Source organism: Cnephaeus nilssonii, assembly GCF_951640355.1.
Source record: "Cnephaeus nilssonii genome assembly, chromosome: 12".
In the NCBI taxonomy this organism is placed as follows: domain Eukaryota; kingdom Metazoa; phylum Chordata; class Mammalia; order Chiroptera; family Vespertilionidae; genus Cnephaeus; species Cnephaeus nilssonii.
Genome location: NC_137083.1, coordinates 33,349,801 through 33,376,810, shown reverse-complemented (window position 1 = coordinate 33,376,810; position 27,010 = coordinate 33,349,801). Strand labels below are relative to the sequence as shown.

Here is a 27,010-nt window from a genome sequence, read left to right as displayed (position 1 = left end):
AACTATGCAGCTATAAAAGTAAAAGGTTATATAATGTACTGTTGATGCAAAATTGATATTTAAATGAAATATTTAAAATATATAAACACAAACTAAGTAAGACATCTAAAAATTTCATTTTAGGAAACAATATATTTGAAAATCTCATTATTATTATTATTATAACATAAATACTTCATGTTAGATCTGTCTTATAATAGAATATAAACCAGAGAAATTGTGTTTTGGGAATTTTGGGAAATTTTATCTTATACATTCTCTGAGGAATAAGACAATTCAAACATAAAATATCATTTCTATTTATTAAGTTGTGATAGAATTGTAAGTGCATGTACTTCTCAGATTTGAAGTTTGATTAGAAAGAAGCTGGAAAGAACTTTATAAGTAAAATCATGGAAGTTTAGGGACTAGATAAGTCATTTTAAGTATCTCAAAGGGAAAGATCAACATGTATGTTTAATAGTACGTAGGAATTTGACAATCAATACTGCTAAATCATGAAAAGCCCCCCTTTGCATTTCTAAAACATGTATTCTTTAATGTTTGCTCCATAAAAAAATGTGTAGGGAACACAAAGTTTGGAGATAATTTGCCTAAATCTGTGCAGGAATAGCCTACCAAATGGCAATAGCGTGTTTTCTCTGCAAGGAGGAAGGATTCAACCCAAATGCGAAGAAAAGGAAATGTACAACATAGAGTTGAAGAAGCAAAGCAAAATGGCATTTAAGCTTATACCTTAGAAGAAATCAAAGTGGAATCAAATGCATGCTTTTATCTAAGTGATTTTTTTCTATTATAAATAAGACTACTTAAAATCAATACTTTCAAAGTTGTAATAACTGATACTAGTGGTTATTTATTTACTTAAATAAAAAGGATTATCTAGTGTCTGAAATGTTTCTAGTGTCTAGAAAGCTACACAGATAGGTACAAAAAGAATAGGCTTTTTCATATAATACTGCATATTTCATATGTAACATGAAGAGAGAAATTCTGAACTAAAAGAACACAATTTATCATGTGGAATGCTGGATAGGGCGGTGGAGGTAGCCATAGAATGAGAAGTATTTATTGTCACAATGCAGAACTCATTCAGCAGAGTGCTTTACTAAGTTCAACACATTTGATCACAAGATCTCTTTGAGATAAAATGATATAATTAAGTCCTAATCTAGCTAACACTGTGGTTAATTCAATGTAGTTTCTAAAAACTCAACCAGGCTTAGAGAAAACTGATTTACCTTGACTCATGTTTTAAGCAATATCCATACTTTTTTCACAATGAATATCCAGAAATTGATTAATTGTTTTAGAACTCAAAAGTGAAGAGTTTTCATCAGTATTTTCTGTCTGTCAAAAGCAAGCAGTGATTTTGATGACAATTCCCTTTTTCTAACCTGCCAAGCATTGGAGAATTCTAAAATGCTTTATCTAGAATCTAAATCAGTAACTTCTGAACAAAATTAAATGCCATAATATTATAATGTCTTTTTCCCCAATAGACACATGCAGGTTGCATTTGTACATAAGTCTGTACACTCTGCTGAATTCTAAAGTCTGAATTCTAGTCTGTCCACCCTCTATTCTCTAACAGCATTAGTGAATTAATGTTTTACACCTGCCAAATGCATGCTGTTCACAAAGAGGAAAAAGGGCATTTAAAGAGAGTCAGGGAAACTTGCTCCCTGTCAAACTGCTCAACCTCTGAAATACCTGATTGTTAAGCAGGTTGTGTCATCTCCTGCCAATTAAATCCTGATGGAGGAAGATGAAAGGCAATTCTTTTAGCAAAATGAAATTTGCCTTTATCCTCAGAGAGCTTTAATTCGTAACTCAAACAATGGAGCATAGTTGTTTTTTTGTAATACTACCTTCAGTTATTATCATTTGAATGTTGGTGTGCACATATTTCTGCCTTTGCCTCCTACTTGTCTCCCTTGCCCTCTCACCTTAAAACTCCCACTTCCCTACCCTGTCAGGAAGAGGCTGCTGTTGAACATTGCTCATTATATTTATTGCTTCCTGTGTATTAGTCTTCAGAAGTGAAATGCAGATTTTAGATAAGTGTTATGAGTGAGAGCATCCAAAGAATCTTTAAGTATCATGTTTTATTCAGAGAATTAAAGAATTCCTAATCTATTTTAACAAAGGGCCCCAAACAAAAATTTATAGACATGCTATTTTTATTACTATTTATTATGCAATCAATTCATTGTTAGCTCAATATGTTTTATCAAAATGGATTTCTTCCTTAATTCATTCTCTCTTTCTTTCCTTTTCACCATCTCTCCTTCGCTTCTTTCTCCTCCCTTCTTTTCTTCCTTTCTTTAGGTTTGGTTATGTATCTATCCAACTATTTCTTTCCTGATTTACTACATAAGGGCTCTAATCGCAGAATAACTTTCAGTTGCAGATCTGTGTAAATGTTATTGAGAAAGTCTAATTTAAATCTTTTCTCTACTTAAGCCTGAGGGATAAAACAATTTTATCATCATCAACAACAACAAAAGTGCTAAAATTTCAGCATAGTCATATGTTAATTCATATGGATTATCCCTGACATGAAAGTGGGATACATGTCAAATGTATAAAACGGCTTATACTGAAAAATGAGTATCTACAAACTTTTAAAGAGACTATTTAGTGTTATTGATCTAGGGTTTAAACTGGCTGGGGATTTCTCATTCTAATTTGCACCTTGTGGCTTTTTGCACAGGAAAAACACAAGTATAATTAACCCTCGAGAGATGAAGAAATGATCCTCAACACTTCAGAGTTTATGACATGAATCCTACCTGCAAATACATGTATTAGACAATTCTCTAATCCCTATTACAGAATTTATCATCACAATATATGTACCTGTTTAACTATACTGCCTCCTCACCCATGTTGCTATGAGAGTATATATAATAGTAGTATTAGCTACAATTAATAGAAGTTGGGGAAACGTGCTCTAAGGAAGTAATGCTTAAGTTGAGATCGGTGAGATGGATTTATTAAACCCAATATGTGAAGGAAGATCTGTCCAGGAAACAGAAACAATAAGTACAAAGACCTACGAGAAGAGAGACTCAGAATGAAAAGGAGCCAGAGGAAAAGGAGCTCCAGAGTGTCAGGAGAGGGAAGGGGAGAGTGGTCCAAGGATACGGAAGGAGGAGGGTCTAAGACCAAAAAGCAGATTGCCCTAATTGCTGGGATTAAAAGGAAGTGATAGGCTACCATTTGCTTCCTGAGAAGACAGCTCTGACTTCAGTGTGGAGACCAGATTGAAGAGGACAAGTGGTGGGGCTGAGGAGAGGGGTGGAGGGGATATGAGTTAAGAATGTTATTGCATCAAGTGCAGCCATATGTCTGGGTGAACTTTACACCTCTGGTCTAGTGTCCAGCTAAAGCACCTGTTACATACAGGCATGATCTTCGAGGTAAAGAGCTTCCTTTTTTTCTGGTTTCCTAAATACTTTCTCATTACATATAAGATCACGGCTTCTTGCCATTTATGTCCATGATTCACTCTCTCTGACCTCAAACAGGGTTCACTTTCCTAAACTTCAAGTGTGTGTATTTTTAAAGTTTCTTTTTTATTATCTGTTAGAAGAAATTATGGCCAATTCAAGAGAAAGGGTCCTCTGCCATTAAGTTTCAACGTTAAGTTTCTAACGTCATTATTATATCCATGTATTACAGAATATTCTATTACAATGACGGTCATGCTCACAAAAGAATGTCACACATGTGCAGACATAAAGGTTCGGAACAGCTGCTGTAATATTCAGAATCCTAGAAAGCACTAAATTATATGATACCAAAATTTATACTTATAACAGCATAGTATGATATTGATTCTAAAAACGAAACCACCATCATCATCAGCACCATCCTTTGGGATACAAAGACTCACCAACCAAAAAGTCTCCCAAATTTATGAAGTACTGATGAAAAGATGTTTGTCTTGGATATTTGCAAGAGCTGAGTATGGACAATGTCCAGGCTAATTCCATCTGTATACAGAACTGATCCATTTCAAAACAATCATTGGCCCACAATAAATATTTATTTCCTTAAATGGAAAATAGACTAAAGTCTGTATTTACAAATATGTGTTCAGGCAGTCTAAATTGACTTATATTTCTTATATTACACCCATATAATTTTTCTAAGATGTTGTCATTCGCTATGGATATAAACACACTACTTAGAATATGTATCATATATAATTGTGTGACAAAGATTAAATACACTTATTATATAAATATTTCCCATTGAACACATTTGTAGAGAACTACTATAGGAATTATAAATATTTTAAATATAAATCAAATTGCATTTATTAGCTTTCTTTCTAAAGCAGACTTATATCTTTGTACCTATTGAGGTCTGTGACTATTAAATAACTTAGTTTCTGCAATTTATCTCTTTCTTTTCTCATGCTCTATGTCAACACTCCACTAGAATTCACCCTGTTCGTTAAACCTTTTTTCTAACAGATGTTGCCCTTTTTCCTTTTACTCTTTCATGTTATCCTGGAAAGATCAAAGCATTCAGTCATTTCTGTCCATTGTACCCAGAGGTGTGTGGGTGAAATTTTGCATGATTGCTATGTTCAGGTTGCTTTCTTAATGTTTTCAATTATTTTCTGTGATAATATTTTATTTGTGTTGATTGCTTCAATAGCATTTTAAATCTAACTACTTTTATTAAATAAGAGAAAATAATGTAAAGTATTGAATTCACACTCAAATTGTATCTGTTTTGAAGAGACAATTGATTTATTCACAATAGATATGTTACATTTGTAAAAATCATCATAAAAATTTTACCTGAAATTACATAATTTATAATTAGACCATGAATGCATGAAGAAAAAAAGTAAGACAACCATTTTAAAAAAAATAATTGTCTAAAAAATAAAAGTAAAAGTAATTGTTTAATATTTATTTTATTTTAATTTTGAATAAAATCTTTATGAATACCTTAAGTCCATGGAAAAGTGTGACTTCCATATGCTTTTATATGTTTGGCAGTGAAAGTGAAGGCAATATGGTGTAATGGAAAGGACTGTGAGTTAGCTGTCAGGAGACTGAATTTAAGTTCAGCTTTTACCAATAAATAGCTATGGAATTTGAGAATATTATTTAACCAATCTGAGTTTACATTTTAAAATGAGGAATAGGAGCTAGAGGAGCTATGCATTAACTGTAAGCTATAGTATTTTTTAAACATGTATTTTTGAGCAAGAATTTTATGAAAATTGTGGTCGGAGTTTAACTCTGAACATGTAACTTTAAAAAAAAATAAGATATCAGGTATTGCTGAGTTTGTGTTTAGTGTAGTATTTTGCTTAAGTAGTTATGCATATATAACATTTTCCAACTTAATTTTTTTGTGCTAAAATACTCCAAATAAAATATTTTTTCTTAGCAGCATAGTTGAAAAACAAGTCTTAGGGGATTACTGAATATTTCAGACTTTAATAAGTACAAGGTAGAAAAGTGAGTAGGATTAACTTTTTTTTCATTCATATGCCAAATGCAAATTTTATTTTGTTTATTTTTATTTCACCTTAAGTTGATATTAAGCAAGAGACTAGAAACGACTGATTGCCTATGATGCACTTTATAAACTAGAGTGTGTCAAAGCACTTCTAATGTTTTGGGTGTTTGCCTGGTAAAAACAATAACATTATACTTAGTTATCAGCTACATAATCTATACCCATTCCTTGGATAAGTTATTATACCATGTTCTAGACAGAATATATTTACATTAAGATTTTTGCATATATTTACAATACTTTGCGATTTTAGCATGAATTAAAAACAATTCCACATTGTTGTCAGCAAAAATTTGAGGCAATATCAAAGTAGTATCCGAGCTTACTATCTAGCATGATCTAATACAAATAATAGATATTTCTCCTGGAAATATTATGTTTGCCTCCAAAATTTAGGCCAGCTAAGGGCAAGTAAATGTGGGACACTAGACATCCATCATTTCCAGGTTAAGTAATTTAAATATGAGGTAAGACAGCTATTAAATGCCAACAAAATATAAATCAAAAGAAGAAAAGTTTGCCAGGATAAAAGCACTTAAAAGGAGCTTGAACCCTGGCATGTATACAAAACTGCATTAGCAAAACTAGAAAGATCCAGACTCAGCCTCTGTATAAAGCTTTGGGATAATCTCAAATGAGGTAACTCATTGAAATAGAAGCTGGTCTTGTACTTCTTAGTCAGTAAGTTATTTTTTAAGTGTATATGCGTAGTGTGTACTAGGTAAGTATTTTTAAATCACTGGAGAAATCTTGGTGTATAATAATGTTGAGGAGACCGGTTTAATGTCATTTCAGTGGCAGTAAAAGTCACACACACAATGAATCAGTGACAGGCCTGCGAATTGATTCTAAATCCCATTAGACTCCCTTTCCAACCACTCAGCAATTCCTGAGATTGCTTTCAGTGACCAAGGATGCACAATTGAATTAAAATGGCAGATTGGAAAATAAAAATAAAATAAAAATGGAAAGTAGTCATTCTGTGCGGTTTGATATCTGACAATTTGAAATGCTATGCATAAATATACAGATCTCAAAGCTGTATTCAGGTACTATTATCAAATTTCTATCACTTACATAGGAATGAATTTAAATTATTAAATTATAATAGCAAAATGTGCAATGATAGAAATAATTGTATTAAATAAAAATTGAAGGCCTATGCCATTCAGTTTTTTAGGCAATGTTTCTTTAAATATTTATTCTAGCTAAAATTTCTAAAGACACATAAATGCAAAATCAAATTTGAGTAAAAGTGAAATTATTCCCTCCAAATAGGTTAATATTTTAATATCTTTATAGGCAGGGATAGCTTGATAAGGCCCATTTACATTAAGCAAAATGGAATCAATATATGCTTATCTTTAGTTATTTGATAATTTCTATGTCATATAAAATTAAGCATTTTCTGTTTATTAGAGATTTTAGAATTCTATCCATATAAATATATTGATACCAAAACTTTTCTGTGTTTTTGAAATATTACATGATCAAAATATTAAGAAAAATTGAAAGGGCATGTTTCAGTGCTAAGTTCACTTTCAATGAAATTTGGAAAACTCATTAATTTTTAAAAATATTTTAAGAACTCTGTTTCAAATATATTCATATTAGTGGTATCTATTTTGATTTTCCCTTTGGGGTAAAAATGAACTACAACTTTATTTGATTGTAGAACATTACCACTCTCCTGTGTATGAGTGAAAAAATGAGTAGGTAGGTTTTGTCTTTGTTCGACACCTATATTAAATATAGAGGAAATGAGTGGAAACAGAAAGTAATTGTTTGTATTGGGTATCCTAGCACTTCTTTACTGAAACATGACTTCCTGATTATTATTATTTACCACTAGAGGCCTGGTGCACGAAATTCGTGCACGGAGGGGGGGGTGTCCCTCAGCCCAGCCTGCACCCTCTCCAATATGAGATCCCTTGAGGGATGTCCGACTGCCCGTTTAAACTTGCAGGCTTGATGACTCCCAACTGCCCTCCACTGCTGGCCATCTTGTGGTGGCCATCTTGTGTCCACATGGGGGCAGCCATATTGTGTGTGGAGTATTGGTCAATCTGCATATCACTCTTTTATTAGATAGGATAGAGGCCTGGTGCACGGGTGGGGGCCAGCTGGTTTGCCGTGAAGGGTGTCCTGGATCAGGGTGGGGTTCCCTTGGGGAGTCGGCCTGGGCGAGGGGCCTGTGGTGGTTTGCAGGCCAGCCACACCCCTGGCGACCCCAGCAGAGGCCCTGGTATCTGGAATTTATTTACCCTCTACAATTGAAACTTTGTAGCCTGGAGCGGAGCCAAGCCTCCTGCTGGATCCCTGGCTGCCATTTGGATTTGTTTACCTCTATAATTGAAACTCTGTATCCTTGAGTGGAGGCCTGGGCCCGCCAGAGTGTGTGGAAAGCTTGGCTACTTCTGTTGCCGGGGAAACCCAATGGTAGCCATCTTTGCTGGGGTTAATTTGCATACTCGCCCTGATTAACTAGTGGGCGTGGCTTGGCCGGTGGGAGTGGCTTGTGTAGTGGAGTGATGGTTAATTTGCATACTACTCTATTATTAGAGAGGATATCCCTTTAAAGGATTCCATGAACTTGCCACTGCATGAAATTCTACCAAGCTGATAGGCACTGTCACCTTTACAGCACAAAGAACTTAATGTTCTTTAAAGAAGGTTCCTAATAATGCAAGTTGTAATTTATTTTACTTGAAATTAAATGTTTGAGCCCAGCCAGCATGGGTCAGTGGTTGAACATTGACCTATGAACCAGAAGGTCAGGGTCTGATTCCTGGTCGGGGCATATGCCAGGGTTGCAGGCTCAATCCCCAGCACGGGTTGTGCAAGAAGCAGCCAATCAATGATTCTCATCATTGATGTTTCTATCTTTCTCTCCTTCTCCCCTCCTCTCTGAAATAAATAAATAAATAATTATATATATATATATATATATATATATATATATATATATGTATATATTTTAAAGAAATACAATGTTTGAGAGGGTTTAGACCTGAGTATTAATGAGCACATAATACATGTTGTTGCATATGGCAGGATTTCCTATTCTATTGTATGTATATACCACATTTTCTTTATCCGTTTATAGATGATGGTCATTTAGTTTGTTTCCTTATCCTAACCATTATGAATAATGCTTCAATTAACCTGAAAGATGTTATGCTAGGTAAAATAAGCTAGTCACAGGGGACAAACACTTTATTGTTGTAGTTATATGAGAATTCTAAAATAGTCAAGTCAGAGAAAGAGAATATAATGGTTTCCAGGGTTATGGGAGTTGGGAGAAATGGGGAATTTCTGCTTAAGGGTATACAGTTATGAATGAGGAATAAAGTTCTAGAAATCAGCTGTACAACACTTTGCCTATAATCAACAATACTGAGTTGTATACTTAAAAAATTGTTAAGAGAGTAGATCCTGTGTTAAGAATTCTGACCACAATAAAAAAAAAAAATTAATGAAAATCCTCACACGGTACAGCATCATACAAATGAGGTATAGTTGGTACACTATTGACATTCAGGCCAAATGTTATGATAGCTATGATTATAGTTTACTAGTTGTATGATGACCATCAAATATGCCAACAGTGAAAGTCATTAATATTAATAAAAAATGGGAAAAAAAACATAGAGAGAAGTTACAGCAGGACACAAATTGGGCAGAATAACAAGAGATAAATCAAGCATATAATTTTCATAATAAACTCACAGAATCAGTATAAACTACTATGCAATAATAATATTATAAGTATAGCATGGCTTGGTGATTTTTCATTTAAAATCACTCTTTCTAAGTACTGTACAGGTATAAGCAAAAGTAGGTTTACAGTTTTGAGTTCACAAAACAAAGTTTATTTTTGTATTATTACTTATTAATTATTGTATTATTTATTTGATTAAAACTATAGACATACTTTTGCCAACCCATGTATATATTGTTTCCTTTTTTAAAGTTAATTTTTATTTCAATTTTTTAAACAAAGTGTGTTTAAAATTGCTTTCACATATGCATTTCACAAAATAGCCTTCTCTGGATTTACAACCATGGAGAAAGCACAATTTTATGAAATGGTATGGGCGAGAAATTCACATAATTTTGCATATTATAGCTTACTTAATATTTTAGGCACAGCATAAATTCAGCTTATTTGCAGACTCATGAAGTGAAAATTAAGTGTGCATGGATCTCAATATGCTACAAAACATGTTTGTCTAATTATCACAAAAGAATTGGAAAACCATTTTCCCACTGTGGAGTTTAACATTGTCATCATCTCAGGTGTATTTGAAATAGTGGCTTAGGATATTTGGATGTTATTTTGATTTGTTTTCCAATGAGAAATTTAGGTACCACTTAGTGTCTTTCACTCAATATCAGTCTAGACTATGATAATATCACATAATCATTTGCCATAGTCTCCAAATGGATGTATCTACTTGTCCATTCATTTTCCCTACATTTATACCAAAAATATGTTTTGAAACCAATTATAGCAAAAATAGTAGCCTTTTCCTAAAAATTTGTATAACTCTTAACTAGCTTCTCCAAACTCAACTTGATCCTAATTTTCAAGCCTCCTTATTTTGAAAATCCCTATACTCTATGTACAATGAGATATTTACCCTTTCCCTGTTGGCTTTTCATGTCTCTATTCTCCTATTCATTGTTCTTACTGTCTTGATTATCTCCAAAGCTCATCCATACTTCACCTATTTTTTCAAAGTCCAGCTTAAATGTGATGGCCTTTGTTCACGTCACCTAGTGTTCCTTATTTACACTCACCACCTTGTTCAAATTAGGCACACATTAATTTTTTTTGAAATACAAAATAAATACAGGAAAAGATCCCTGACTTAATCCCCTAAATTCGAATTGATGATTTTACCCTTTATCTCCTACTGCATGCTGCTAGTACTTCCTTTAAAAGGAGTGATTTCTAGACTTAGACATAAACCACCAAACATCATGCTTGCCTTAGGCCAGTGGTCGGCAAACTGTGGCTCATGAGCCATATGCGGCTCGTGAGCCGCGGTTTGCCGCTCTGTTGACTAATGAGTTTGCCGACCACTGCCTAAGGCCCATTACAAAATACCCATAGAAACCTTAAATTTCTCATCAGTAAAATAGGGATACTAAGAGTACCTATTTCATCAGATTTTATAAAGATTAATTGAGGTAATACATGCAAAACAGGCAGTATAATATCCTATCTGATAAAGAGGGAATATGCTAATTGACCCTCACACCATTGCAAAGATGGTGGCGTCCACAGCCAATAAGGAGGGAATATGCTAATTGATTGCCACACCCTCAAAGATAGTGGCACCCTCAGCCACAACATGGCAGCATTCAGTCCCCTCAGCCCTGCCAGGGCAGCAGGCACTTGGCAAAGCTGGGCCCACCCCCAGGCAGGCCCGGCCACTCCGCGCACCTGCCTCCAGAGTCCCGCAGTCCCCTCAGCCCCCCAGCCACTCAGGGCCAGCCCGAGGCACAGGCAAGCCCCAGAGGGCAGCTGCCCAGCCACCCAGAGCCGCCTGAGGCTCAGGTAACCAGGGCTGGTCGAGGCTTGCGCTGCTGGCAGTGGCAGCAGCAGAGGTGTGATAGGGCATCACCTTCCCCTGATCGGCGGTTGCCTCCTGCCCCTGAGGGTTCCCGGACTGTGAGAGGGGGCAGGCCGGGCTGAGGGACCCCTTCTCCAGTGCATGAATTTTCATGCACCGGGCCTCTAGTATATATATCTATAATAATAAAAGCATAATATGCTAATTAGACCGGACAACCTCCCGGACGAAGCCAGGGCTGTGAGGGAAGCCCGGCTACTGGGTGCCAGAGGGAAGCTGGTGCCGGTAGCCAGGGAAAGGAAGGCCTACTCTTGCACAAATTTCGTGCATCGGGCCTCTAGTATTATAATAAAAGGTCTGTGACCATGATGCTATAACACAGAACGACCAAACAACCAGTCACCAGGAGGTCCAGAGACTAGAACACCACAGCCCAGCCCCAGCAGGGACATGCACCCTGATCGGGGGCATGGCTGGCCTGCAAACCACTGGTGCCGCAAGCTCAGGCAGGCCTCGCCCCCCAGCGGGGACCTGCACCCCAATTGGGGGCGTGGCCAGCCTGCAAATGGCTGGTGCCCCAAGCCCAGGCTGTCCTCAACCCCCAGTGGGACCCACACCCTGATTGGGGGTGTGGTTGGTCTGCAAACTGCCGGCGCCCCAAGCCTAGGCCTGCCTCGCCCCCTCAGCGGAATCGACCCTTGGGGAATCGGCCATTGGTCAGCTTGCTGTCAGTGGCCTGACAGCCAGGAATCCCATTTACCTGCACCCAGGACCCAGACAGGTTGTTATTGTTTATTTGTTAATAAATTTATATATTACTTTCATATACATTTTTCTAATTTTCTTTAATCTCTGACACTTCTATTATAGAGAAAGGGCAAATAGTGATATTAAAATATTTCTTTTAATTAATTAATTACCTTTCAATGTGCATGAATTCATGTACCGGGTCACTAGTACCAAATATATATATATATATAAATTGCTCAATCACTATTAGTTGTTGGGAGTATAATTATTATTATGATATCTTCACCTATGTTGAAGTTAAATTTTTATGTATATGTGAGTCATATTAGGTAGACATTTGCTTTTCTATTCCTCAACATTACTATTAGGGCCTTGCTTAGAAAAAATGCTTCCTGTATTTTTACTAGTCAATTTTATCTCTATTGAATCATTTATCTGAATACAAATTGTTTCCAATATGACTTGGGCATTGATTGTCAGAGTTAAGAAGAATTGTAGCTATAAATCTTAAGAGCCCTTGTTATAATTGCCTCCATTATGCCCTAGTGTTCCCTCAAATCTATTTGATAAAACCTCTTTTATCATTATATCTTTTCTTTTCACCTTAGTGTTATTTTCATTGTGCTACACTGATTCTCATCACCAATCTTTCTATTTCTACTTCCTCAGATCTCATCCTATCCAAATTGACTCCTCCTACAATGCTGAGGTCCAGTCTTACCTCTATAAGCCTACAACTGACAACCCTGATTGCTCTCCACTGCACCCCATGGTATTTGTTTTTATTCCCTACATGTACTTTCTCTTTTATTTATTGTTGGTGCAGTCAAAACACACCTTAGCAACTTACATAATGATATATCTTCATGGCTTTCTATAATGGCATATGTTGGCTTTCACAGTGATACTATTCAAGATTTATAAGGGTAGGTCCTTTCCACATGAAAAGTGTAAGTGCTTTCATTAGAAATGCATGCATCTGAAGCAGACAGTCCAGAGTTAGATACAAACAAAGCTGTGATATCACATTTACCTTCTCAATATCCCAGAACAATGGTGATTTCTTTTCTTTACTGTCAGAAATAAGAACCTTACCCTTTGAGACAGCAAGGAGGGACCTGGAGAGTATTATGCTAAGTGAAATAAGCTAGTCAGAGAAAGACAAGTATTAAGACTTAAATGGCACTTAGGTATGAGGACTGTTACTAAGAGCAGTTGATTTAAAGTTTTGCATTAAAACAAACTCTTATTCTTGGTGGAAGGGGAGACTGTAGCAAAACATTGTGGGTTTTTTTTATATCTACATATTGGTTGTCATTGTAGAAAGGACCTTATAGATAGTCATTAAGCTTCACTGCATTTCTTAATGTTTTTTTGGTTCTATCATAAATTGAGATCATGGCATTATGAGGGTATTTATAAAGTTAATATTTTCCAACTCTCATCTGGGTCCATCTTTCCTTGATTTCCTGCTCAGTACACAGAAGAGGCTCATTTGGAATTTGAAAAAACATCCAGAGACTTCTCTGAAAAGCTATACTTGTCCTAAACACATACCATTTCTTAACAGATGTAAGTTTGAAGGGGAAATAACATATACCATAAGCCATTTGGGAATATTCTGTCTCTTAAGGATGACTTACATTTTTCACTTGAGTGGCATGGATGCTAACAGCTTAAACATAAAACTCATCTGTACTCTAGCTCTGAATCATTCCTTCCATGAACTCTGCATGCATTTTTATGATAAACACATACATGTGTATGAAGTATGTGACCTCACTGGCAGTTATCTGCAGTGTCTAGTACTATTGGCAGATACCCAAGAATTGATTGACACACATCCTATAGAACTAGAATTAATTAATATGTCTATCAATTCCCAAATGTACTACAGGAAACAGAAAATCTCTTTAATACAGCAATCAGTGACATACACTGTGTGGTCAGAAGGCATTCACTACACAGTAAAAGTAAGTTTTGAAATACAATATTCAAAAGTATAAATATTGCTCTTAAAATGCTAGGAGAGTACAATAAGATCTATTTAGCTAGGGAGTACATTGCAAACTGTTTATCATTTTTAAAAGGAATTGTTAATTTCCTCCAACAAGATCTGAAGCTCTTAAGTGATAAATAGAAGCTTTATTTACTTCAAAAGAGACGTCTTTAATTTGGTGGCCATTGGCCATTTGAATTAGTAAGCCCATCATGTCATTTTCTAACAATAGGTTTCAATAATCCTGGGAACTCATGTAAGACAATGAGTTATTTTAAAGGAAGAACACTGCAAAGAAAAAAATGAAAGTAAAGTGTCCATATAATCCATGCTAAAAGCAAAAAACAAAATGTCTTTTTTTTTTTGTATGATAAAATCATTTATAATATGTAAGGGCTGGACAGAGTATAAATGAAACTATTTACTTAGTGCAGGGCAGGTAACAGCAAAGTATACATATTACTTCTAAACTAGAATCTAGGACAAAGATGTGTCATGTTTTTTATCTGAAAGACCGTCCTTGTAAATAAAGTTACTAAATGCAAACTTCATGAAAGTCTATGAACTCTAAAAATTCTGCTCTTGGTCTGACTGCTATTTTGTTTCTTTCTCTTACAGTTTTTCCATTACCCTCATTCTTTTCCTAACTGTATGAAGCACACATTGTCTCTGTTATCAAACTCCCCAAATAGCATAACTGTTTAAATCCAAGGGTAGTGTTCTCAGTATCTGTATAGATCAATTTAAAACAGATTCTCTCTTAAGGAAGCTTAAGCACTGAAAATTAAATTTCATGTCATCTAGACAAACTATCTTGATAATTTCTTTTCCAGAATTTCCTAGATAGACTGTCTAGACGGCTCCAAATCCCCTAGGTAATTGCATAATCATCTTTTCACTGACTTCCTAAACAGTCCAGAACAGTATTTCTCAATATACAGTTGCCATAGAAATGAAGCTCAGTGGAGCTTTTAAAGAGGACCTCTCTTAAAGGTTCTGTGCTTCAGAATTTCAGAAAAATCCTTACACCCCAATATTCCACATCAAAGGAGATTTAATGGAATCTTTATTTATTTTTTTCAGTTGAAGAAATGGCCTCATTTGCCTGAGTAAATGGCCTGTTTCCAGAACCAGTACCGTTCCATCCCCCCTCCACCCATAAGTCAGCAATGAATAATCAATTGATGAGTTGAGAAGGAATATGCTGTGAACTCTACTAAATAGCACCTTCAAAAATGAAACAAAATGGACATTCTTTTGGAAAATGATAAAAATAGGGGAACAATATGGAGTATTTTAATTTAAGGTCATCAATGTCCTCCAAGCTTCAAATTTAAAAATGTAGGAAAATGAGACAAGTGCAGAATCACCTGGCAACAATGAGAGCTCAGTGCCATAATTTGCATGCTCTGATGCAGTGAAGTACGTTTAAGAGGCAAAGTGACACTTAAATACTAACATGAAAGAGAGCAGTGGCCTTCAGCCCTGAGGTGCAAATATATATTTTCAAAATGGTAACTGATATTTTCAGCACCTGCTACCTATTAAACTCTCAGAACAACTCCATGAGGTATGGACCATTCCCTATCACTTTCTAGGTTAGAAACAGAGACAGGAAAAATAAGTAGCTTGCTCTATTTCAAGCATCAAGTATTGAATTGAGATTGGACAAAAGTCCTGCAGTCTGAGGTCAGAGGGCATGCTTTTAACAATGATGGGATTAGAACTCCTTGAGTTTCTACAGCAAAAATGTCAATGGGTTGCTAGGAGGGTTGGAAGGCAATTGGAAGTAAGTAGTCAAACACTCACTTAAAATATATGAATACTGAGGATCGAAGAGGATTTGTTTAGTTTTGTTTTACACATTGTGAGGCAGAGTCTCAGAGAGGTTAAGTAATTTTCCAATGTCCCATAGCTAGTAGTTTGTAGAACAAGATCAAAGCCATCTAACCTGTGATTGGAGCTCAGCTCTCCTGACTCCATTGCTCTGACAGCATGATGCCTGGCATAAAGATGCATAAAGTACAATATAATATTATGGAATTTTCTAGAGCTATCTTCAGAGTATTAAAAAAGTGGAGCAATCACTCAAGTCCATTTTCTAGGGCCCCTGATGATAGAAAATGGCCAAATAGGCCAAGTGGGAGAGTGTACCAAGTCTTCAGTACTATGTGCAGGAAATTATTCCTGATTTCACCAATATGAAACAAGCAATTTAAATAAAGCTGCCTTTCCTTAAAGTTAATTTTTTACTTGGGTATGTCCTGGCCTGTGTGCTCAGTGGTTGAACATTGACCTATGAACCAGGAGGTCACGGTTCAATTCCTGGTCAGGGCACATGGTTGCTAGCTCAATCCCCAGTAGGGGGCATGCAGGAGGCAGCCGCCGGACAATGATTCTCTCTCATCATTGATGTTTCTATCTCTTTCTCCTTTCTCCCTTCTTCTCTGAGATCAATAAAAATGTATTAAAAAAACACACCTCTTGGCTATGTTGCAAGTACAGTATACATGCTTGTGCGGAAGAGAAGGAGGAAGGATGTGGTGGGGAAATAGAGAGGCAATTGCCTAAACTGGTTTGACCTGAGGAAAGTGTTTAATCTTCTCAGGCTCAACAAGAAAGTAATAGTAATGGTACGTAGTCTAGAAACCACATCTAGACATCTCTAAGGTGTCTTATTTAAAAAAAAATGTTACAACACTGTTTTGAGCTCTAAGCCTTTGGGTTGAAAGAACACATTTGTATCACTTTAGGACACCTTAAAAATAATTTGGAGATCCTAGAGTTTAAGTTATAAAGAAGTGACTAACATGTAAATTATATTTTATCTTTAGGGTTCCAGAAATATCCTGGGAACAAATCCTTTATTTGCTAAGTATTTCTGAATTCCAATTTGGAAGAAAACTCTGTCACAAATGATTTTCTCACTGCATAAATGCGTTTATTCTTAGGATTTTGAGCCAGAAGTTATAAAAGGGCTTATAATTGAAGGATATTGGTAAGCCCAATTCATGAAACTACTTTCAATATTAGTAACTTTTCCTTTCAATATTCCCCTAATTTCAGCTTTTACTTAAACTTACCTCATTTTAATCTCCTCACCAAATTTTCTCACTAAGACATCTTTTAGGAATCATAAACATATTAAAGAAACATTTTTTCCATATCACCACTATAATAGCCAAAAATATAAAAATATCACTGAGCTGAGCTAGAACACGTATGAAAATAACTGAGGTCAAACATGAGAGCAGATCGCTGTGCACATGTATGGCATTCTTTTATAATCCCCAGGCAGAAGAAAACAACTGGGGTGGCAGACACTTCTGACTGAGGGTGGAAATGGAGGGGAAAGCTGGCAATAAAAAAACGAAGGGGAAAACGGCGCGCACTCAGCCGGCTGACATCTGCCACACATGCAAAATGGATTTGACTCCGTCATCCAGGGCGAAAGCAAGTGCTTTCTTCCTTCCTTCCTCCTGTTCCATAGTTAGCCTTGAGTGATGGTCTCATTGTTTTTGCATTCACAGATTAAAATGAATAGCAGCATCTGAATTTGAAGTAGTTCTCACTGAATATGAACCAGAAGTTAAATGAGCTGAAGAAATCAGTAATGAACCATTTGAATAGGAAGGGGTCATGGACAAACACTATTTTTTTTAAAAGCCAGCTTTACCTCAGGATGATGTCCAATTTCAACGTAGGTGCAAATCGGATGAAAAGCCCCCGTGCCACAGGCATACAAGTGAGTCTGATTGTACGCTTTAAGCACCTTGATGAAATTAGCACATTCTTTCTGTAAGACAAAAGGAAAAGCAGTGAGTTCTAGCAGGCAGCATGCCTGAGGTGTCCTCTAGGGTGCTGAGTATGATTGAACAGATTTTTTTGTGTCCTTTTCACGGCATTAGTAGGGATTATTATTCTATTGTTTGCTCATATTTTTATATGAACTGAAAACATTGAAGTTCTTAGTCTTCCAGGGGGGTGGGGTCACTAAATAAAATATTTTGTTGTACTGACTCTTTTAATAAAAATATTTGTAATTAATTTATTCAAAAGTAGAATAAATGTAGATAACCAATCTATAATCAAAGGTACATTTTCTAGAAATGAGATAAACAGAAAGTGATTTGATTAGGTAAATCAATAAATTAGGTAAATAATCCAAAGGTGATTTTTTTCAAAAAATCAGCTTTGAATTTAATTTCAGAAAAGGAAAACAAAAGTAAAGATAATATGCACTTCTTTTAAACATGAAGTTTAATATCAATAGTAACCCATGATGATGGGCAGTCGACTTTGAACTTCGGAAGCACTGCTTGCTAGTGAGCTCTATAGACCCTAAGAAGTTAGGGCCACCTTCTCCTGCAAATGTCGCTTCAGCCTCAAAGACAATCCGGGTATACTTAAGGTAAGATAAAGATGTTAGAGTTTGGAGTATCTATAGGCTAAAGGATGTTTTGTAGAGCAAGTATAATTACAAAGTACATTCAGAAAGTTCATGGACATCCTGAACTCATACATGAAACTCCCTGCCTAATGAGTCATGGATTTCCCAGGGGGGAAAAAAGAAAAACTATTAGGGATGAGTACATTCTAGTCATGTTTTAGTATTATTTATAGAAGTTTAGACATGCCTGGAAAGTTATTTTCTGAATAAGATATCAAATAAGAAATAAAATGGATAAAATTACTTATATTCTTTCTATAGATTGTATTCTATCTGTAAATCCTATGGAAGAAAATACTTTTCTATGAGCAAACAGGAATATCAGCCTTTTGTCCCTGTGGAGGAAAGATTTGAGGGAAATCTCATATATTCATAATATAAGTTGAATAATTTTATTGTCCCAAAAGTTCAGAGCAAGAAAGACTCAATTTTAACAAAATATTTTAAATAGATGAACTATATCAATATTGTAAAAAGAAAACTCAAACTCAAAATAGCTTAAAAATGTTATGGGCTACTATCAAGTCACAAATCCTAAAAATTGAATATTTTAGGAAAATACGAGTTCATCATAGAATATATAACATCCATTGAAAAATTTACAAATGAGCATTTATGTGATAAATAAAACTGCACTAAAAAAGTATTCTGTTATTGATCATACACTTAATTAGTTTTGTGTTTTTACTTATAAAGATTTGGAATTAAGACCCAAATATGGAAGTAGAAGTGCAGGCAAAGAGTAAAAGCGGACTATAGTGCAAACATGTTGGGAAGCATTATCGCGATTGGGTTGGTCCTAGCACTGTAACACGCCAAAAGTCACTCCCTGTGACCGGTGACTTACAAAGTGAGAGCTCAGAAAGCACTGGGCCTTGTGTAGTCAGTGGGAGTTTATAACTGAGGTGTTACAATAACTTGAGTACATTTCCACACCACATCTGTATTCCTTGCTTGCAGCCAATGATTGGGTCTTAACTCTATTGTCTCCATAAAAGAAACGGGGCAGACAACCAAATGAACAGACTAATTGATATTTAAATTCAAATAATTGCTGCCCATCAGCACAGATTTTTCCAGGATGAAACCTGAGGATGCCTCATAAATATATTGTCCTCAAACCGAATTAGAGCTATTTAAAGTAAAATATATAACTTTCAAGTTAGGACTCCTCATGCTTTCTTAACGTATGCTGAGTAGTTTAGGAGAGTCACTACAATCAACATCTAATTTTCCCCACTGTTATTGCTACCTCGATCCTGAATTTTACTTGTGTCTGGTAATACATTAAAAAAAAATAAAATTAAGCTCTGAAACCAACGGATTTTTCAAGTTGCTATGAAGAAACATTTCCTAGCACAAAGGGTATGTGGATCGCAGCCATGTTTCACTTTGAACATGGTACATCTTAGGAAAAACTGTGAAGCAGATATAACAACTTCCAAGACTCTTAGCAACAAACTCCCTGTTCTGTAACAGTTTCTCCTCTTTCCCCAAGAGAATAGGGCATGAATGCTTGGGCAGTGGAACGAGGTTGTGGAGAGGGAAACAGCTGATAAACTCATTTACAAATGAAGCATTCATGAGTCTTACCCAAAGGATTTATCTGTGTTTTAAAGAAAATTCAGTCATTTGCGAAGAACTCATTTTCAGGAAAATGCTTTATTGTATTCCTTTCTTGGAAACATGTATGTGGCCACACACTCACATAAAGATAGCCATCCCTGATTGTGGCTCAATATTCAAGATTTTATATATAACCACCTCCATCACCATATGTTGAAACCAAAAAATTGGCTGTGTGTATATTGGTAAGAAAATGAATATTCTAATAAATAATAGCGGTAGTCCCAGAGGGATGTCTTGTTCATTTTAGAAAAGAGCAGAATTTCAGTTTCTCTGCCATGTCTTTAAAGATTCTCATGCAATTTTGAATACAAAACCTAATTCTCTAATCCCATTAGTAGTATCTACGTGCATCCTGGAAATAAGAGAATAGACTAATTCTTCATAATAAAAAACAAAAGGGAGGAAATACCGTCCAAGCACAGATATTTATATCAATAAGTATTGATATAAATCAATATTTATTGATATAATTTATTGATATTGATATAAATACATCACCTCTTAACCATTATGAATTCTAAAATCATAGAATTCATTGGTTCTTATCTCTTATAGATTGTGTAACTGATTGGCAAAAAGTAATGATTGAAGAACTCTCAGGGTTCTTGAAAAAGATGGAATAGAGCTACACTGAACATAATCATTTTAATTTGTTCTCTATTAACTGTCAAAGAAGAACTTCTATAATATCAACTGTTCCTCTACTGAGCAGCTAAAAAGAAAAAATCAATGGCAGAACCAGGGCTGTGAAATCTGGCAAATGTTTCACACCATTCTCACCAGGGAGTATGCTGATAACGAGTCTCTCTGTGCTACAAAGCAACTATTCCCGCCCTATTGGCCTTAGGCCTGGCAGGATCCCTTTCATTTCCCCACTGAACTCTCCCAGTTGGCAGCAGGTTGTATTGTTGCCGTGCCCAGGGGCTAGTTCAATATTATTTTGAAGTGAAGGTTGAGGCAAATAAAACGGAGAGAGAGAGAGAAATTTCCTGGGTTTATAGCGTGCTAAGACTGAACTGAAACAAAGAAAATGAATTGAATACTTTCAAAATTGGCTAAAAATCGCTTCAAGAAAACTCATCAACAATAATGGAGTGGAAACAATGAATTAAAAGAACTGGACAGAAAAAAGAACGCACACCCAAAACTTGACAGAAACATGGTTGGTAAGGATTTGTTCTTTAAACAGAAAACCTACATAAAAGAGTATCAATCCTGTCATTCATTTGCCTTCTTTTCTCTAGCTTATTGCTGCCAAGGTTTTCGAGTGTCCCAAAACAGGATATTCACTTTATTTGGAAGCAGCCTGGACATTCCATTATAAAGAAGGAAGCGTGGCAGAAAAAGGAAACACACTTCACACATTTCTGCTCTAGGGAGACAGAAGAAGAGTGTTTCTGACCTTTTCTTGAACCATGACGATTCTTAAAACTCAGAATGTAATGTACTTTTTGGCATTAAGACTACCGCACTGCTTTGCTCAGCACGGGCGGATTTACAACGTAATAAAGGGAATGTAATCAGTTGAAAATGAATTCATTTTCAAACCTTGCTCCTTTTTGGAATTTAAGTTGACATACCCAGGTAAGTTTAGCAACAACTTGGCTTTTTGAGAGTCAGGCAACCATACTGACCTCTTATTTTACTGAAATGTACTCCAGACCCACAGCATTATGAATTGTTAACTTAGCCTAGAAGTAAACGTAAGGGCAGTCATAAACCAGTAAACCCCAGGGCCACACCTGAAGAGCAATGATTCATCATCCTCAGTGACAAACCATTTGCACTTATTATTATTATTTTTTTTTTAGGATTTCCAGTCCTTTCGGATCAAATGTGTAATTTCAGAGGAATTATACATTGAGATATTAGCCTGGAAAAATAAATTAGAAAGAAAATGTCTACTCCCAGAAAATGATATAGGAGCCAAATGCACAGTGATTCAAAAACAAACATTACAAATATGTAGCACTGATTAGACTCTGTTACACAGTCTTTCCCGCACGGTTACAAAAATAAAGTCCATCCATCTGTCAAAACAACTGCTCCATGCATGAAAATTAAAGGGAATTGAGGTGTTTTTAACTAACTTCCGATAATTATACTTTTCACAAAAGAATATAATTTACCTCCAATTCCAATTACCTCCTTGCATGTTCTTAAATTATGGATGGAACAGTGAAATTTTGCTATAAATAAGAGGAAAAAAAAAAGGAGAGAAGACTGTGAAGATGAACAATCTCTATTCAAATATATTCAGTTCATGATTAAATCTAACAACTTGTTCTGGTACAAATATAAATTAGCCCAAAATGAAGGGGTATAGTACAGCATTGCCTCAGGTCAATGAACAGTCATTTAAAAAGAAGAAAAAAAAGTCTATATCCCATCTGCAGTTTATGTAGAAACATTTTAACGCATGATCTTGCAGCTGGGAAAGCCTTTCCCTATAATGATGGGTAGATTCATTTCTGCATGAAAATCCATTAATAAGCTTAATTTCTGAAGTTAATCTGTTGACTTTTTTTCCCCTCTGGTCCATTTATTTAGCAAGCTAGCTGAATACTAGAATCTTCATACCAAAGTTGTAATCTGTGAGATTGTTCCTGTCACTCACCTCATCCCTTTCTCTATTTTGGCTGTTCCATACTTATCTAACAATAAGGTTTCATATCTTTTTCTTTTAACACTGTGCTGACATCAGACCTTCCATAATCATGTCTTCCTAATACCTTGACATTCACTAAAGGATGTTAGAAATCTCTTCTTTAAAGGGACATATCTATTAAAACTAAGATTTCACTATCTTCTAATTACAATATTAGCCATCTAATGTTGAATTTGTAACTTGAGTTTTAAACAACTGTCTTATGAAATGGTGTGTAGGCTGTTTTGTTTTTCTTGGGAGATATTTTTACCTTTACTATTAAGAAGGATGGCGTAGTAAAATCAACTGACCTTTCCACCTTAATGTTTTTTTTTGTTTGTTTGTTTTTGTTTTTAATATATTTTATTGATTTTTTACAGAGAGGAAGGGAGAGGGATAGAGAGCTAGAAACATCGATGAGAGATAAACATCGACCAGCTGCCTCCTGCACACCCCCTACCGGGGATGTGCCCGCAACCAATGTACATGCCCTTGACCGGAATTGAACCTGGGACCTTTCAGTCCACAGGCTGACGCTCTATCCACTGAGCCAAACGGGTTTCGGCTAATGTTTTGTTTTAATGTGAGAGAATTTTTTCTTTAATTCTGATTTAACTAGGACAACAAAATTGGCATTATTTCATGGCTAGTTATTTAAATATACGTCTATTCATATTACAGAACCATATCATCTTTAAACTTATATTAATTGAAAAATAAATTTAAAGTGGTTTGAATGATGTGATAAACTAAAGACTCCTGCACTAAGCTACCAAATGATTTTACTGAAATGCTCATTTCACTCAAGTGTCCCATTTGACTGATTTTATACCTCCAGATTGACTGTTTGTTTTGAAGTATTAGAAATTCTGCTTAAGATTTTATAAATTTTTTTTTCAAATTACTTGAAACTTTCAAACTTGGTCAAAATGATTATACATACAGCCACCATAGACGATGATATTAACAAAAGTTGTCCAATGTATTTCTCTTCTATTTAATAATTTTGAATAATTTCACTTTGAAATTCCATATGGACCAGAGAAGTTGATAATTTCTCCTTTTTGGCTTATATTTTCTTTTATATTGTGCTATAAATATCATTATCACATTTGTACCACTCACTGGCTTTGATTGTGGATGGTTCCTAATATGCACCTCCATAACCTTTCTTCATCTCATATTTCCAAAGCTCACATTAAATCTATGATATGATCGTTAGTGTATCCCCAGAAACAAGTAAAATTTCATTCAGGAAGATTATCAAGTGAATAAAGAAGCAAAATACCAATGACAACTATTAGAAACTATTCCTTCCAGCAACTTGGAACAACCTGCTACCTATGTAGTGAGAAGACATTTGCCAAAACCCTGTTCCCAGAGGAATTGTTCAAATCATTCTAATGAAACTTACAGAGTATAAAATTCTTACTGTACTCTAAAAATAAGTTTGTAAACTGATGTGTGGGTGAAATATGGTGTCCACTTAAATCTAAATATTCATTTGTCAATCAATGACAAACATTTGAATTTCATTTCAGCCATTTAAGGATATAATGGAAATTTCTAATAAAGAGGAACACAATTCAAAAATCTCCAAGCCCTCTGGAAGTTTTTATATAATGCTTCTATTACAAGTGCTAGACTTACTTTGCCAATATATACTTAAAATGCATTTAAATTTTAATCCTGAATCTAAAGGAGTTCCAAAAATGTGTGTGTGTGTGTGTGTGTGTGTGTGTGTGTGTGTATGTGTATATATATATATACATATATATATATATATATATATATATATATATATATATATATATATGTATATATATATATGAGACTTGATTCATGACAATTCAGTAACAATGATTACCATCATATTTTGTTTTATTAGCAAAACATATGAATTAAAAATAAGAATAAGCCCTGACTGGTTTGGCTCAGTGGATAGAGCGTCAGCCTGCGGACTAAAGGGTCTCAGGTTCGATTCCGGTCAAGGGCATGTACCTTGGTTGTGGGCACATCCCCGGTGGGGAGTGTGTGGGAGGCAGCTGATCAATGTTTCTCTCTCATGGATGTTTCTAACTCTCTATCCCTCTCCCTTCCTCTCTGTAAAAAATCAATAAAATATATATTTTTAAAAAGAAAAAAAATAAGAATAAGACCTAGTTTCTAAGGTAATTTTAATGGTAAAGCTTCATTTCACATATATATATCTCTTACCTAAGACACAAAACTAGTTAGTCCTATTACTTTGAAATATGTATTTCACATCCAAATATGAGTTACATACATAAGCTAATAAAAGCAATTCATGAAGAACAACACCAAGTACATATAGCAAGCTTTCAATAAGTGTTAGCTATTATTCCTACTACTGCCACTTTTGAATGTCCAATTAAAACGATAACCCTATTTAGTTTACCTGAAATTTACCCCTAAGCAGAAATATACTCACATCTTGGTGCACATGAAAATCTGTGCTTATTTCTCTGATATTTAATAAATAAGGCATTCACTGGCCTTCATAAAAGATAAGTTATCTCTACTTGAAGTGTCATCAAATTTCATCATGGGAATCATGTTTTAAAATGAATAAACTGACTATCATATTTCATTTGTGAGATCATCTTGATTGTCCACAAAAAGACAGTTGTAATCCATACTGTCAAGAACTGTGAAGGGTCTGTGATTTTTGTCTTACTTGTAAAAGAAGTTACCCTGGCACAGTGTCATGGATGCTGGCAGAAGATATATGTCTCCTCGGTCAGAGATAAAAGACTTCATTGCAGAAACGGCAGTACTCAGAGTATCAACATTTCTTATGCCAGTTCCTCAAGCTCCAATTCCCTCTGGACAGTGAGAAAAGAGCCAGGTGACACTGGCAAATGCATTTAGTTGTATTACAGGAGAAAAACCCTGGGTGGAGGGAACCTGAATATTTCATAGTAGTCAAAGCATCCTGGAACTTGAGGGAGGCATTGTGTTCATTTCACTGGACAGGAAGCGAACCTGTCCTTTGTGCCAATGCAGACACTATCTCTACTTCTCAAGGCTGTTTGCAAACCAGCCTTTTGCTTCACAGAGAGACAGTGCCTTCCAAGTCTCTTCACTGTACAAATACCCCTAAATATAGTCTGCAAAATAGGCAGTTAGTACTTTTTTCTCATCAGGTGCGCAGAATGTGAGAGACCTATAAAAATTTTTATTCTAATAATTATACATAGGATTTAGAGATGTAAGGAATCTTATGATTGACTTTTGTAGAATGAGGAGGTTATTCTAACTATCCATTTAATAAATTTCTATAAGTCCTTGAAGTCTCTAAAATAAAATAAAAATATTAAACACGTTGTCAATTTTGATCTTTGAAAAAGTAAATGAAATTCAAGGACTAACATGCATTTAGGGCTGCATTGCAACTTAAGATGCTTGGGTAGCATCAACATCTCAATTGCATTCATATGGCAAAAATTAGTGTTGCTAAGGTCCTGCAATTTGAGCCAGAATAATTTGACAAAACGTTATCATCTATGATAGCATCAAAAGTGAGTAATAACAACTAAGAACAAAATTATAAAAATAAATCCCTCAAGAATTTCAAAAATGTCCCAAAATTCAGGTGCATGAAATATTACACTTTGAAATGGATCCAACAATAGGAATGTTATGAGAATCTGATTTTTTTGTTCATCTCAGATGGTTGAGATTTTGATTTCCAATGATATTCAAAATATTTCTAACAGTCATACGGTTGCCATTTGGTTTTATGGCAACAGTGCAAAGAGGGATGATTTAATAGGATAAACAAAGAAGAGTCAGAGAGCGAGTGATTCGAAACAGATTCTTTTACCAGTTTAGCATGTATTCAGTTTTCACTTGCAAAACAGGGTCAAGGAAGTTAATCCCCCAATAGGAATGTTATTGTGAATAACAAAGTGGATTTTAAGCATCAGGGCTACATAAAAAATGCAAGTAAAGTGGATAATAGCAGTCAGAATGGACATATGTGGATTGCATTTATTTCCTTATTCAGGGTCTCTGTTCAATAATATAATATATTATATAATTTTTTTTTTCAAATTACAACTCTCAAGTAACAACAATGGAAAAGTTCATGAGTAGTTCACTCCTGTAGTATAGAAAAACCACAACAAAGGTTAAGAACCTACAACACCAAGAAAAGAAGGCATATTGGTATATATCCTGTATATTCACTTCTACAAGAGGAACAAATAAATTTAGATTAATGTTGTTGTCAGAAATGTCATCAGCAGCCTCAGACACATGCATGCGTGCTCTCTCGAGAGACACAGAGCAGGAATATAAGTGATTGTGTCTTAGGCTGCAGATTCCCTCTTTACCACAAAGTCCATCTTTGTGGAATAGCTGCTCGAATTGCAGTT

At 35.3% G+C, this 27,010-nt stretch overlaps 1 protein-coding gene across 1 annotated transcript in view; it reads right to left on the bottom strand.

Annotated features, from left to right (window-relative positions):
• Positions 1 to 27,010, bottom strand: part of SEMA3A (semaphorin 3A) — a 271,520-nt gene that overhangs the window by 108,413 nt on the left and 136,097 nt on the right. Inside the window, exon 5 of the mRNA XM_079785338.1 lies at positions 17,561 to 17,680. Coding sequence (XP_079641464.1) covers positions 17,561 to 17,680 — 120 coding nt within the window. The remainder of the gene's footprint in view (positions 1 to 17,560; positions 17,681 to 27,010) is intronic.